Source organism: Poecilia formosa, unplaced genomic scaffold (assembly GCF_000485575.1).
Source record: "Poecilia formosa unplaced genomic scaffold, Poecilia_formosa-5.1.2 Scaffold118, whole genome shotgun sequence".
In the NCBI taxonomy this organism is placed as follows: Eukaryota; Metazoa; Chordata; class Actinopteri; order Cyprinodontiformes; family Poeciliidae; genus Poecilia; species Poecilia formosa.
The window spans coordinates 1,307,748-1,319,253 of record NW_006800057.1 but is presented as its reverse complement, the minus strand read 5'-3'; the positions used below and the strand labels follow the sequence as shown (position 1 = coordinate 1,319,253).

At 38.8% G+C, this 11,506-nt stretch overlaps 2 protein-coding genes and 1 long non-coding RNA gene across 5 annotated transcripts in view; 1 reads left to right on the top strand and 2 right to left on the bottom strand.

Moving 5' to 3' along the window:
* The window catches only part of LOC103143966 (nectin-1-like), a 16,742-nt gene extending 10,462 nt beyond the window's left edge, over nucleotides 1-6,280 (bottom strand). Inside the window, exons 1-9 of one of the 3 annotated variants that reach the window (XR_001663162.1) lie at nucleotides 6,089-6,280; nucleotides 5,815-5,902; nucleotides 5,139-5,660; nucleotides 4,549-4,851; nucleotides 4,217-4,471; nucleotides 4,059-4,094; nucleotides 3,601-3,685; nucleotides 1,909-1,948; nucleotides 1,585-1,762 (exon numbers count right to left, since the gene is read on the bottom strand). Coding sequence is in view for 2 of the 3 variants with exons in the window: in XM_016675666.1 (XP_016531152.1) it covers nucleotides 1,700-1,762; nucleotides 1,909-1,948; nucleotides 3,601-3,685; nucleotides 4,059-4,094; nucleotides 4,217-4,471; nucleotides 4,549-4,851; nucleotides 5,139-5,660; nucleotides 5,815-5,899 (1,389 nt within the window). In the remaining variant the exon portion in view is untranslated. Of the gene's footprint in view, nucleotides 1-1,528; nucleotides 1,763-1,908; nucleotides 1,949-3,600; nucleotides 3,686-4,058; nucleotides 4,095-4,216; nucleotides 4,472-4,548; nucleotides 4,852-5,138; nucleotides 5,661-5,814; nucleotides 5,903-6,088 lie in introns of those variants that run through there. The other 2 variants (XM_016675666.1, XM_016675667.1) reach the window with 2 other exon arrangements.
* Nucleotides 1-11,506, top strand: part of LOC107837162 (uncharacterized) — a 19,384-nt gene that overhangs the window by 1,195 nt on the left and 6,683 nt on the right. The gene's annotated exons all lie outside the window — the stretch shown is intronic.
* Nucleotides 1-11,506, bottom strand: part of LOC103143942 (myelin-associated glycoprotein-like) — a 34,220-nt gene that overhangs the window by 20,644 nt on the left and 2,070 nt on the right. The window lies entirely within an intron of this gene.

Here is an 11,506-nt window from a genome sequence, read left to right as displayed (position 1 = left end):
ATTCTTTCTCTCCACCCTCACAGCTGAATGACATACATTTTGTGTTAAATAGGCTTAAAAAATACAGCAGTCAAACCACAATAGAAATGAAACTTCAATTTAAATCATCTCCTTGTTGGATAACAGTTACTGATTGGACACTGAATCTGATCTGACTAATCAGATACATCACATCACCACTGTAGTGATATTGAATAAGCATAAACATTTAACAGCCAAATATGGGACGATTCTGTATTGGGCAAGCTTTAGCTAACCTGATTATTTACAACCCTCCTGTCCTGCTAATACACTGACGGTACTTACCTACATTTAAAGGCTTTTTTTTTTTTTCATCCCGCCAACATCTTTATCCTTCTCCCTTTTCCTTTTCTGTTTTGCGCCCCGGACAGCTTTTTTTTCTGCTGCTCCATTTTGTCAAGTGGAGTGTTAGTCTAAGATAAAAAAAAATATATATATATATAAAAAACACCCCTGCGTTTTCTTAGGGGCGCGTGCCCAGCCACCAGTGTGGGAAGGGAGAGCGACAGCAGGGGAGGTGAAGGAGCAAAGGGGCACCTAATCAGTGCTTTTCCCCGTTATTGATCATTTCATTCTGTTAAATATAGAAAATGCAAACTAGAAAAAAACATTTTTCGAGAGAGGGTTTTGAGGCCCCCTCTAGTGCAGCGCCCCTATGCGTTGCATACACTGCATATCCACTTTTTGCGCCACTGGCTATGAGTTCTTATTTCATTATAGGCAAGCAGAGATTCGCTACATTTTGAAATCAGCTGTTTTAGGAATTAAAAACATATATAGAACAGGCAACAGGTCACCTGTTTGTCACCTGCATGTTAACAATTGTAGCAAGTCTGGAAATTATGGGCAAACATTTTATACATATACTTCAAGTAATGTTTTAGCTAGCCTTTTTGTTAGATCAGATTACCAGGGGTTTCTTTTCCTTTATTTTTCACTAGATGATAGGCCCTGTTTTGTTTTATTACTTTCTTTGGTACAAGCTAACTGTCAGAACAAGTTGTGCAACCTTTTGGGATTTTTCAAAGAAAAATAAATCATTTTTTTCCCATTTATAAGGACTCTGTCCTTTTATTGTGGTTGTCGGGTTATTCAGCCCAATTTAAACGGGTCTGGGAAGGCTGTAAATGTGTTTTAATAATCTGTCAACAAAACTATAAGAATTAAAAGAAGTAACGTCTTAAACAGTCTGTGTAAAGAATCAATATAAACGTGTTTCACCTCACGAATGGAGATTTAAATAAAAGCACTTTTTAGATATTATAATTTCTTGAATATGACAATAGATTTCTTTTCAAAATTGTATAAACACTTTAAAAAAATTGCATGGTTATTTCCAGCAACCTTAAATAATTTTGGGCATAAATTTCAAACAGATTAATTGGATCAGATATAACCATTATTACAATAACAGACCAATGTTTTGGTTGTGATTAGAGCTTCCAATCATTTTAACAATTTGCTGTAAAATCCCAATAAAAACATGTTTTCTAATAAGAAACAGACATTCTACAGAAAGAGGTCAGTGTTTATTCCCTTGTGTTGACCTCTGGGCAGTCAGACTCTGCTGAGCTGCTTTTTCTTAGAGATCTGGAGATCTGTGTGTACGTCGTCTCCTGTTGCTGCCTGCTGCTATGCAAGGAGGAAGCTGTTTTATCAAGAAGTTTAGATCCTCATGTTAAACAGCTCCCTCAGTGGTACTGGCCCACAAATCAAGGCCCAGTTGGTCAGTAACTGGAGTCTGTGGGAAGTTAGAAGGAAAAACAGAAATATAAAAACAAAAAACCTGTCATGGATACCAAGAGGTGATTTTGACTTGTATTAGGAGCTTATTGATAAATCATTTGTTCATTCTCTTTAGTGAGAACAGTCTATAACTGCACTTACATTGGCCTGTTGTGGAGTTTTACGTTTTATCTTGTAAAACCTGGAAGAAACAATAAAACAGTCAGAATCATTCTTGTGTTTCATGATGCAAGACAGGAACAAGTTCTGGAATTAGTAGTGAGTGAGTCTGTAGGATGCAGACTTTTTTGGAGCTATTTTTGTAGTAGTTGCAGTAGGAAAAAAATTCTTATAGTCAGAAAAGTGAGCAATAGCCTGCCCTACACCATTGTCAATCTAAACCAGGGGTGGGCAATCCTGGTCCTGGAGGGCCGGTGTCCTGCAACTCTTAGATGTCTCCCTGGTCCAACACGCTTGAACCCAACAGCTGAATCACCTAAGTGTAATCAAGTTATCCAGGGTTCTGCTAACGATCTCATTATTTGACTCAGGTGTGTTGAAGTTGAGACACATCTAAAAGTTGCAGGAGACCGGCCCTTGAGGCCTGGAGTTGCCCACCCCTGATCTAAACACGTGTGAGGACATATAAAAGTCCATCAGGCATTGCAGAGTCTATGAAAAATACTCTACTGAAAATATACCACTGGTTGTCCGGCCCTGTCCCAACTGGTGCCAGTGGAAAGTGGAGGCCACCACCTTTCCAACGATTGTGAAACTATTTCAGGTGACTTTGTTTCTGTGTGTAACACTGTGCTATTCACACAGCCTTTGATACAGTGGATGAGTTGTTCCAAACTTTTCTTTCTGGGTTTGGTTTTGTTGTTGAACAACAATAGATTTAATGGAACAGAGTCGACATTCACCGTTTGGGAAGCTTTGGCTCCCAAATCAAGATTAGTCTTCAGCATATATATTCCTGGATTTTTTAAATTGATAAATGGTATTTTACACATTTGTTGACAACTGTCTTCATTTTATGTCTTTTTCCTAAATGGAGCCAAATGGATACAATTGAGCTCATTTTCTATTTGTTGTTGTGATTCTATTGTGTGGACAATGGTATATTTTGATGATACACAGAATAAATGTCATGACAACAGGTTATGTGACAGGCAGAAATAGTCATACAGTAGAAATGAGAGTTTTAATTGCATCAGATTCTCTTTTGAGATGAAAAACTATTTAACACACTTTTGGGTACATTTGGCCAAATTGAGCCAAAATTCCAGCTTCGCTTGATCCACTGCTCACTAAAACCTCTGCGGAGCAAATGCTTCAACTGATCCATTTGGTACAATTATTCTCAAACTGTCAATGTATCAAATCTGAAATTATTCAAAAGTTTTAATTGGAGTTTGTGCTGTTGATTTAGAAAAAAATTAGATGAAGTATCAAGAAATGTAGAATATTTTCTTTCTTTAGTCACAAATAACTCGGGCATATTAACGGTTACAATAGAGGTTCCACTTGAAAAGTAATTATGTTCTTACTTTAACAACATTGTTACATTTCGATCCTGTAACTGTGAAGCTATTTTTCATTTATTTTGCTCTGCTTTTAATTATGTGAATATTTGAGGTTTTTGTTTTTGTTGAATTTCAAGTAATTTTCACAATTAATTTCCCCCACATTGTCATACTGAGGGATTTGTGTGCAGAATGTTTAGGAAAGTAATTAATTTAATACAATTGGGAATAAGAAAGCATTCAACAAAATGTAGAAACAGTTAAGTTAAGTGCTGTGAATAGTCTCAACTACACTTCTCTGTACATTTACTCAAATTCTCATACTCACCACATGATGATTTTGAGCAGGCAGACAAGGACAAAGAACCCTGCTCCTGAAAAAAGTGTCGTCTGAATTTGATGAACGTCAATTCCTGGAAAATAAAAAGTGAAAAAACTGAAGATTATGCAAGGTATTTTTAGAGTTCATATATTTCTGGTTGAGTCTGTTGAGAAAGCATCATACAACATGTTGCCACTAACTTTCAAAGTTTAGCATGGCTGGAATGCTAGCCTTTAATGACAGCTAGCATTTTGAATCTAAACCTCGAAAATGGAATAAGTCTAAAAAAGTATGGAGCAAATGCAGGCTGATCAAAACTTCACCAACCACCCTAAACTGATAGGACTAAAATTTATTTAACTTTTTATTTTATTTTTTCCTGAAAAAGGACAGAGGAAATAAGCTAGTTTGTGACAATACAAAAATGAGTGAACAGAAACTTTTTCAGTGAAGTAGATGAGTACCTTTTCTTTCAGCAATTTCATCAGCTGGCTGATACGCTGAATAAAGAAAAATAAAAACTGAATGAATCTGATTGCTTAAATCTGTTTTCATCTACAACTTTCAAATGATCCCCTGGTGACTCAGTCACAGTAACATCCTTCCATATTTCTCTATTTACCTATTACTGGATCCATCAGACGAATCTCTGGAGATGTCTGACTACCAACATCATTCGTGGCCACACAGTAATAAGCTCCTTCCTCAGTGGCATTGAGTCCATAATTTTCTCCTTCACCTACTTTCATGGCTCCACTTGTGGTGTTCTCGAACCAGGTGAAGCCGCTGACAGGAGGCTTGGCTCTGCTGGAGCAGTTCAGCTCCACCCATCTACCTGCTGTTAAACTGATGGATGCTGAGGTGTTTTTGGGAGCATCTGAGGAAAATGTGACAAACCTTCAGATTATTGATGGGAAAACAGCTGAACCATGATGTTCTGATGGGATCACTTACAGGAAACACTGAGAGTCACTTTTGTCCTTCTTGTTGTGTTTTTCCCTCCATCAATAGGATATCTGGCGAAGCAGATGATGTTGTATCCATCGTGGATCTCTGACAGAGTGATGTTCTGCTGGATTGTAGTTGTAAACGTTCCATCTTTGTTCTTCTCCATCTGTCTGTGAGGATTTGGTTGGAGGTTCAAGGTGAGTCCAGGAGGTGAATATGGACAGGGAGTGAGAGCTGAGCACGTTACTGTGACAGAGTTCTTCTCCTTCACGTCACCTGAGATTTCAATCGTGGGGCTCCAAGCAGAATCTGTGTTTTCACATCACACACACATTTTACACAGTGAGATATAGCAGACTGACTCCTCTTTAAACATGTGGGGCATAAAAAAAAAACAATAGAGAATGATAAAGAAGAGATCTCATTAAAAAATAAATTTAGATAAAACATCCACTTTGTGCTCACAAACTGCTTTCTTTAACTCAGATCCTGTTGATATTTAACTTTACAACAAAGTCTCAGTTAATGGAAATGCATCATATTTTTTTTCTGTTCAACATTAACTTTACACATAAATACAAACAAAAATCTCTCACCTCTAACTGTTACTTGAACAGGATCACAGACAGCCGTGGCTCTGAACAGCCCACTCTCCATCCTGAAGTAGAATTTTGTCGCTTGAATTGGTTGTCTGCTAGAAAAGAGGGTAGTGCAGTTCTTCTCACTCAGGTTCCCAATAATGTTTACTGTGTATCTGTTTTGTGACTGACTGCTGTTGTAAATCACATTTTGCGGAAAGGACTCAACCCCGTGTTCGTCTGTTATCCACACTCCAATCGTTTCTCTCCTGTCGTCAAACTTTTCCACGTTTCCAGTCATGTTCATTTCACGGTCGTCTTCTGGGTGACTGCTGTTGTAAGTCACATTCTGTGAATCCTGTCCAAAGTCTGGGTGACTTTGAAGCGAAACTTCAAATTTTTGTCTCCCCCCATCAGACATTTCTCTTGGTATTTCTAGAAAACTGCATGGGATGAACAAACAGGATCCACTCAGACCTTCCAGTGTTTCTGGTGCAGTAATACCGAGGGATGCGTTCTGGGAACATCCTGTCTGAACTCCTGTAAAAGCAGAGTAAATAGTAATACAATGTGAAGCAAAATATTGCTTAGGATAAACTTGCATGTGGAGCCTTTAAGCAAATCAGAATTTATTTCTTGAGATGACAAATACTGCCAGTAATGTCTAATCAAAGTGAGATAACAACCATCTCACCTGGAAGAAAGAAGACACTCAGTAACATGCTGACTGTCAGCACTTTCTCAGTCAGGGCTGCCATCACTCTCTTAAATGCCTCCATCGGCTCATAGAGACAAGATGAAAGAAAATTTTAGATTTCAGTTTAAATAAAAGCGGATAATTAATTAAAATATAAAGTTATGTATTTAAATCTGCCACACAAAATGCATGAAAAGGGTCAAACCAAAGTATCCAAATTCTGTCGCTATACAATAATTTAAAAAATTAGTACAATAATCAGTTTTCTTACTGGGACTCTGGTTTTCTTTTGATCAGCAGCAAAACAAATCCCACAATTACTCTGGTTAAAAGAGCTTCACTTCCTGCTTGTTTTGTTCAAAACAGGAAGTAATTTCTCTGTAAGGTCTTGGGTTTTTCTAGGTTTGGTCAAGCAACTCTTCTTTGTTCGTCAAAGGTCCAGCAGGTTCACCACATTTTTTTCTAACAAGGAGAAACAAAATCAAGTTGGTAATTAACATTAGTTCAGTGACTTCTACCCCGGAGTTACAGACAGCAACAGAGAAAGGGGCTCTGACTGTGAACGTATGGTGATGTCTGACATACATTCACAATATTAATCCACATAACCAATCTTATTTTTAACATAAATAGCAGTGAATTTATATGTTTTTAGTACAGGAAATAAAATCGCTCATATATTTCAGATTCAAAGACGATCACACAATCAGTAAATGAAACATTACTTTGTGTCAAAAATTAAAACAAGAGAAAAAGTGAAGTTAGTAGCCAAGATCAGCAGCAGCTTCTGAACCTAGAGATTAAATAAAAATCCAATAAATAACCATAAACAGTCCCTACTACAGAACAATGTCTCCCAATGAACAGTTGCCAGCAGATAACAGTTGTAAAATTAAACACAGCAAAAAACAACACTAATTATGATAACTGTTAAAAACATAAACAAAACATGGCAAAATTACACATGAAAGCCTGTATTTAGTTAAGTTAGTCTGAAATACATGCTAAAATATAACACTAGTAAAAAACACAGAACATACCAATATTTCAGACGGCAACAGAAAAGGGACAGATCATTATCTGTCAGTTACTGGTTGCTATGGTAACCACTCAGCGTCAAGAATTGGCAAGCTACGCCATCCAAAGTGTTATATTAATAATACAAATATAATAATAAAAGATCAATATCTACAAATTATATATACATATATATATATATATATATATATACATGTACACACACACGCACACGAGTGATGCAGGTAATTTAATTGTATACATAAATACATTAATTAATTAATAACATGCACATGGAAATATATTCCAGTCAGATTCAACACGGCAGACTCCAAATGGACATCCGCCGGTCATGCGCACACGCAGATCGATTTTTATGACCCCATACTCAGGGTGCGTTCACATTGCAGCCTTAAGTGAACCAATTCCGATCTTTTTGATGTAATGCGACCTGTATCCAATCTTTTCATGGCAGTGTGAACAGCACAGGTCGCATTCTTTTTCGAATGTGATCCATATCCGATATGTATCCGATTCAAATGTGACCTAACGTCTAGGGGTGCGTTCACACTGCAGCCTGAAGTGACCCAATTCGGATTTTTTGGCAATTTCGATTTTTTTAGCCGGGGCCGTTCACACTGCCAGTGAATGCGACCTGTATGTGTTCTTCAGTGTAAACGGGCAAACGACCTGAAAGTGTCCCGCATGCGCAGTAGAGGGCGCAATAGCGGCTATCAGATGAATGCGACCTGAACGTTAGGTCGCATTTGAATTGGATACGTATCGGATATGGGTCACATTCGAAAAAGAATCCGACCTGTGCTGTTCATACTGCCATGAAAAGATCAGATACAGGTCGCATTACGTCAAAAAAATCGGAATTGGGTCACTTCAGGCTGCAGTGTAAACGCACCCCTAGGCTGCATTCATCCGAACCGAACGTCACTGATTCTCAACAAATCTCACTATTCTGCATCCTGATACGCGCAAGCAGGAAGAAAAACAACAACCATGACGGACTATAATGAAGATTAAGTTTTTAATATGCTGCTCTGGCCGGACAACAACTTCAAATATGTAAGCTAAGCTCCACCGTTAGCCTCCATGTTTACTTCCGCAAACACTGAGCACTTCTTCTTTTTATGGCAGTTGGCAGAACACTGAGAACGCTGACGCTATTGTGCCCTCTACTGCGCATGCAGGACACTTTCAGGTCGTTTGCCCGTTCACACTGCAGAACGCATACAGGTTGCATTTACTGGCTGAGTGATCGGCCCCGGCAAAAAAATCGGAATTGCCAAAAAATCAGAATTGGGTCACTTCAGGCTGCAGTGTGAACGCACCCTCGATGTCCTACAGTGAGCTGCTCAGCGGAGTACAGTGTTCACGTCGAACCGTTTTGCATGTGACACCGAGCTGATAAGGTCGAGAGTCAGCGCCGCCAGTTGCGAGGACGTGCAGCATGATTGCTGCTCTCTGTCCCAGAGACTGACAGGTGTGTGGAGACTTTTCTGATGAAGAGGAAACAGGGCAGGGCGCCCAAATAGCTCAATAAACCTGCTAGTATCTGCTAAGATTGTGGGAAATTAAGGAATTTGTGGTGAGAGAATTATAGGCACTCAGTCAGTAAGTTCGACTATGAAGTCTCAACTTTCCACGGACAATATCGGTAACAGAGTATGGTGAGTATGTGGGGACCTTTAGAGGGAAATACCTAGCTGAAGTTGAATCATTATTGGTTAACTTCACAGACATTACCTTTCATTCATATTTGAATGAAACTTGATCATCTGAAGATGATGTGAGTCCATCAGATAAATCTGACAGAAAGTAAAGGTCTATTCACCAGAAGAGGACAATAGTTATCCTCCAATAAAATGTTTGCAGGGCATTGTGGGCAATATTACTAAGTCAGGGTCACTTCAACTTCTTATTACTTCCAACACAGTTTGTTTTTCATTTGAGTTACACAGAATAAATGTCACATTGTTTAATATTATTTCAGTCAGTCATTTTTTCCCCTCTTTTGCTTCAAAGACTTTCCAGACACCATTAATTCTGTTCCTCCCATTAAGGTGAAGATTTTCTCTGGCGGGATGGAATCTCCATGGAGGAATCGCCAAGGACACTATGATATGACCCAAAATGAAAATGAGTACACACCCCTGTCCTATGAGATCATCCATCCATCACCCTTGTCCCTAGTGGGGTCGGGAGGGGTGCTGGTGCCTATCTCCAGCGAATGTTTTGGGGTGAGAGGTGGGGTACACCCTGGACAGGTCGCCCCTAAGAGATCAGTCTGGTAAAAATAATGTACATTCATGGAGAAGCCAATGTTTTCATGCCAAATTGAGTTTATTAAAGCACGGAATACAAATGGAGTAGAAAAGCTAAGATCTTACATTAAACAATGTGGGACTGTATATTCCGACACTGAGCTGTTAGAATCGTATGTTTAACGAGTTTAGCCCAGCTGTGCTCTACATGCAACAGGTAATATGCAAAATATTCCCTGCTCATTTATTGCTGCTAAGTTTTAGCTATAAAAGAAAAAAATTCTGTGACCTCATCTTCTTGAAACATTTAATATTTCACATAAACACCACAGACTGAGACACTTTGAGTCTGACAGCTAGAATATAATGAGGAAACATTTCTAATTGACTCTCAAACATTTCAGTTGAACTCAGATTTGAAATATGTAGACCAATATTAGGATTAGACCTGTGTGTAGGAAATAATAAAGACTTCTGAAAGTGAGAACAGCTGTGCAATGTAAACAGAGATCAGAATGCAGTAAGTACGGGTTGTATGAACAGTGAACAGGTCCTCTCTCCTGGTCTCATGAAGCTCAGATCTCAGTCACTCTGTTGTCGTCATCTGCTTCTTCTGTGTCCTGTGGAAACGAGACAGCAGAAAGGTCCTGGTGTGAATTTACTGCAGAGCCAAACCTAGAAAACAACATGTGACTTCCTGCTGTAACAAGACGGCTGCAGTGCATGAGGTCACTTCTGTTTCAGCATTGCAATAAAAACAGAAATAAAACTGCAAAGAAGAGCGCCCCACCATCTCAGCTGGTTTGCTCCTCTCTATCAGAATCCATTTTCTATAAATCATTTTAATGAAAGAACATACAATAACCACCAGGGTTAGCAGGGGTGTCAAACTCCAGTCCTCGAGGGCCGCTGTCCTGCAGTTTTTAGATGTGCCACAGGTACAAAAACACTGGAATGAAATGGCTTAATTACCTCCTTCTTGTGTCAATCAGTTCTCCAGAGCCTTGGTAATGACCTAATTATTCTATTCAGGTGGTGCAGCAGAGGCACATCTAACTGTTCCAGGGCAGCTGCCCTGCAGGACTGGAGTTTGACACCTGTGATCTAAAGACTACTTCTGTTTAAGATTGTAAAAGAGTACACCCAACAGGTGATCCAAAAACAAATGGCTCCAATGTCAGAGGAGACCTTAGCAGGAGAGTATTGGATCACCTTTTCTGCTTTAACACAAGTTAGAAATCTGAATATTCCCTTTATACCAGTGAAAAATGGAAACTGCTGGATTATTTCCTCACCTTCTGTTGTTTGTTGGTGAAAACTGATCTAGTTCGACTGATGGAGGAGAAAAGCAGAACACAATGATATTTAAAACGATACTCACTGTGGTATGGCAGCAAATTATGAACTTTTAGAAAGTGTCTCACCACTCTAGGATGATCGTCAAACAGCAGAGAATCACAAGACCCAGGATCTTTACTCCAATACAGATACGATCCTGAAACTGTCTATCTGTAAAAAGAGAAAACATGTGACCATCTCTGAGGAGGAAAATGTTTTTTTCCTCGGTGATCAGAAACTTGTAAGTCAAATATCAAGAAATGTTCTGACGGAAACTAAAGAAACATTCTGACAGAGCTGATGTTAAAGCAAATGAAAGGAGGCAGAAATGAGACAAACTGACTCAGGTGAAAACATGTTAGAGCATTTCTACATTTCTGAATTTTCCATTACCACAGCACTATGCAAAACTATTCATACCACTAAAGCAATTTTTGCATTTTATCTCAATCCAAACACCAACTTGTTGAGTTTGTGATAAACCAACACAAAATGATTCAAAACTGTGAGGAGGAAGAGACATTTTTGGAAATAAAGATGTGAATGTTCATATTCGGCCCCCTGAGATGTTATGTTGTACTTTGTCCAAGTCAAGTCTTTAAGTTTAAATAAATCTTCAACATTCCTCACTGTCATTCATATTTTGGCTCTTCCTTGTCTCTGCCTCCTTCAATCGTACCAGGATGTTGAGGTTTGTTGAACAGCTAGAAGGTAAACCTCCACCACAGCCTCACAACTTTCACAGCCCCTAAAAGGATTTAGCTCCACCTACCTAGCCTGCTGAATATCAGCAGGCCCACAGGATAATCCTGCCACCACCCTACTTTAAACTTTCCCACATCTTACTTCCTGAACTATCTGCTGTGATCCTTGGTCTGCATGATGCTGGTTGTTCACTACATAACTTTTACACAATATTTTCTAACAAACATCCAAAGATTTTGGAGGTCAACCTACATTAAATTTGATTGTTGTAACAGAATGTTGAACAATAAATGTTGACCACAAAACCTTCATGCTACCTTCAGTAGAGAACTTACCAGAGAAGTCGACTTCTC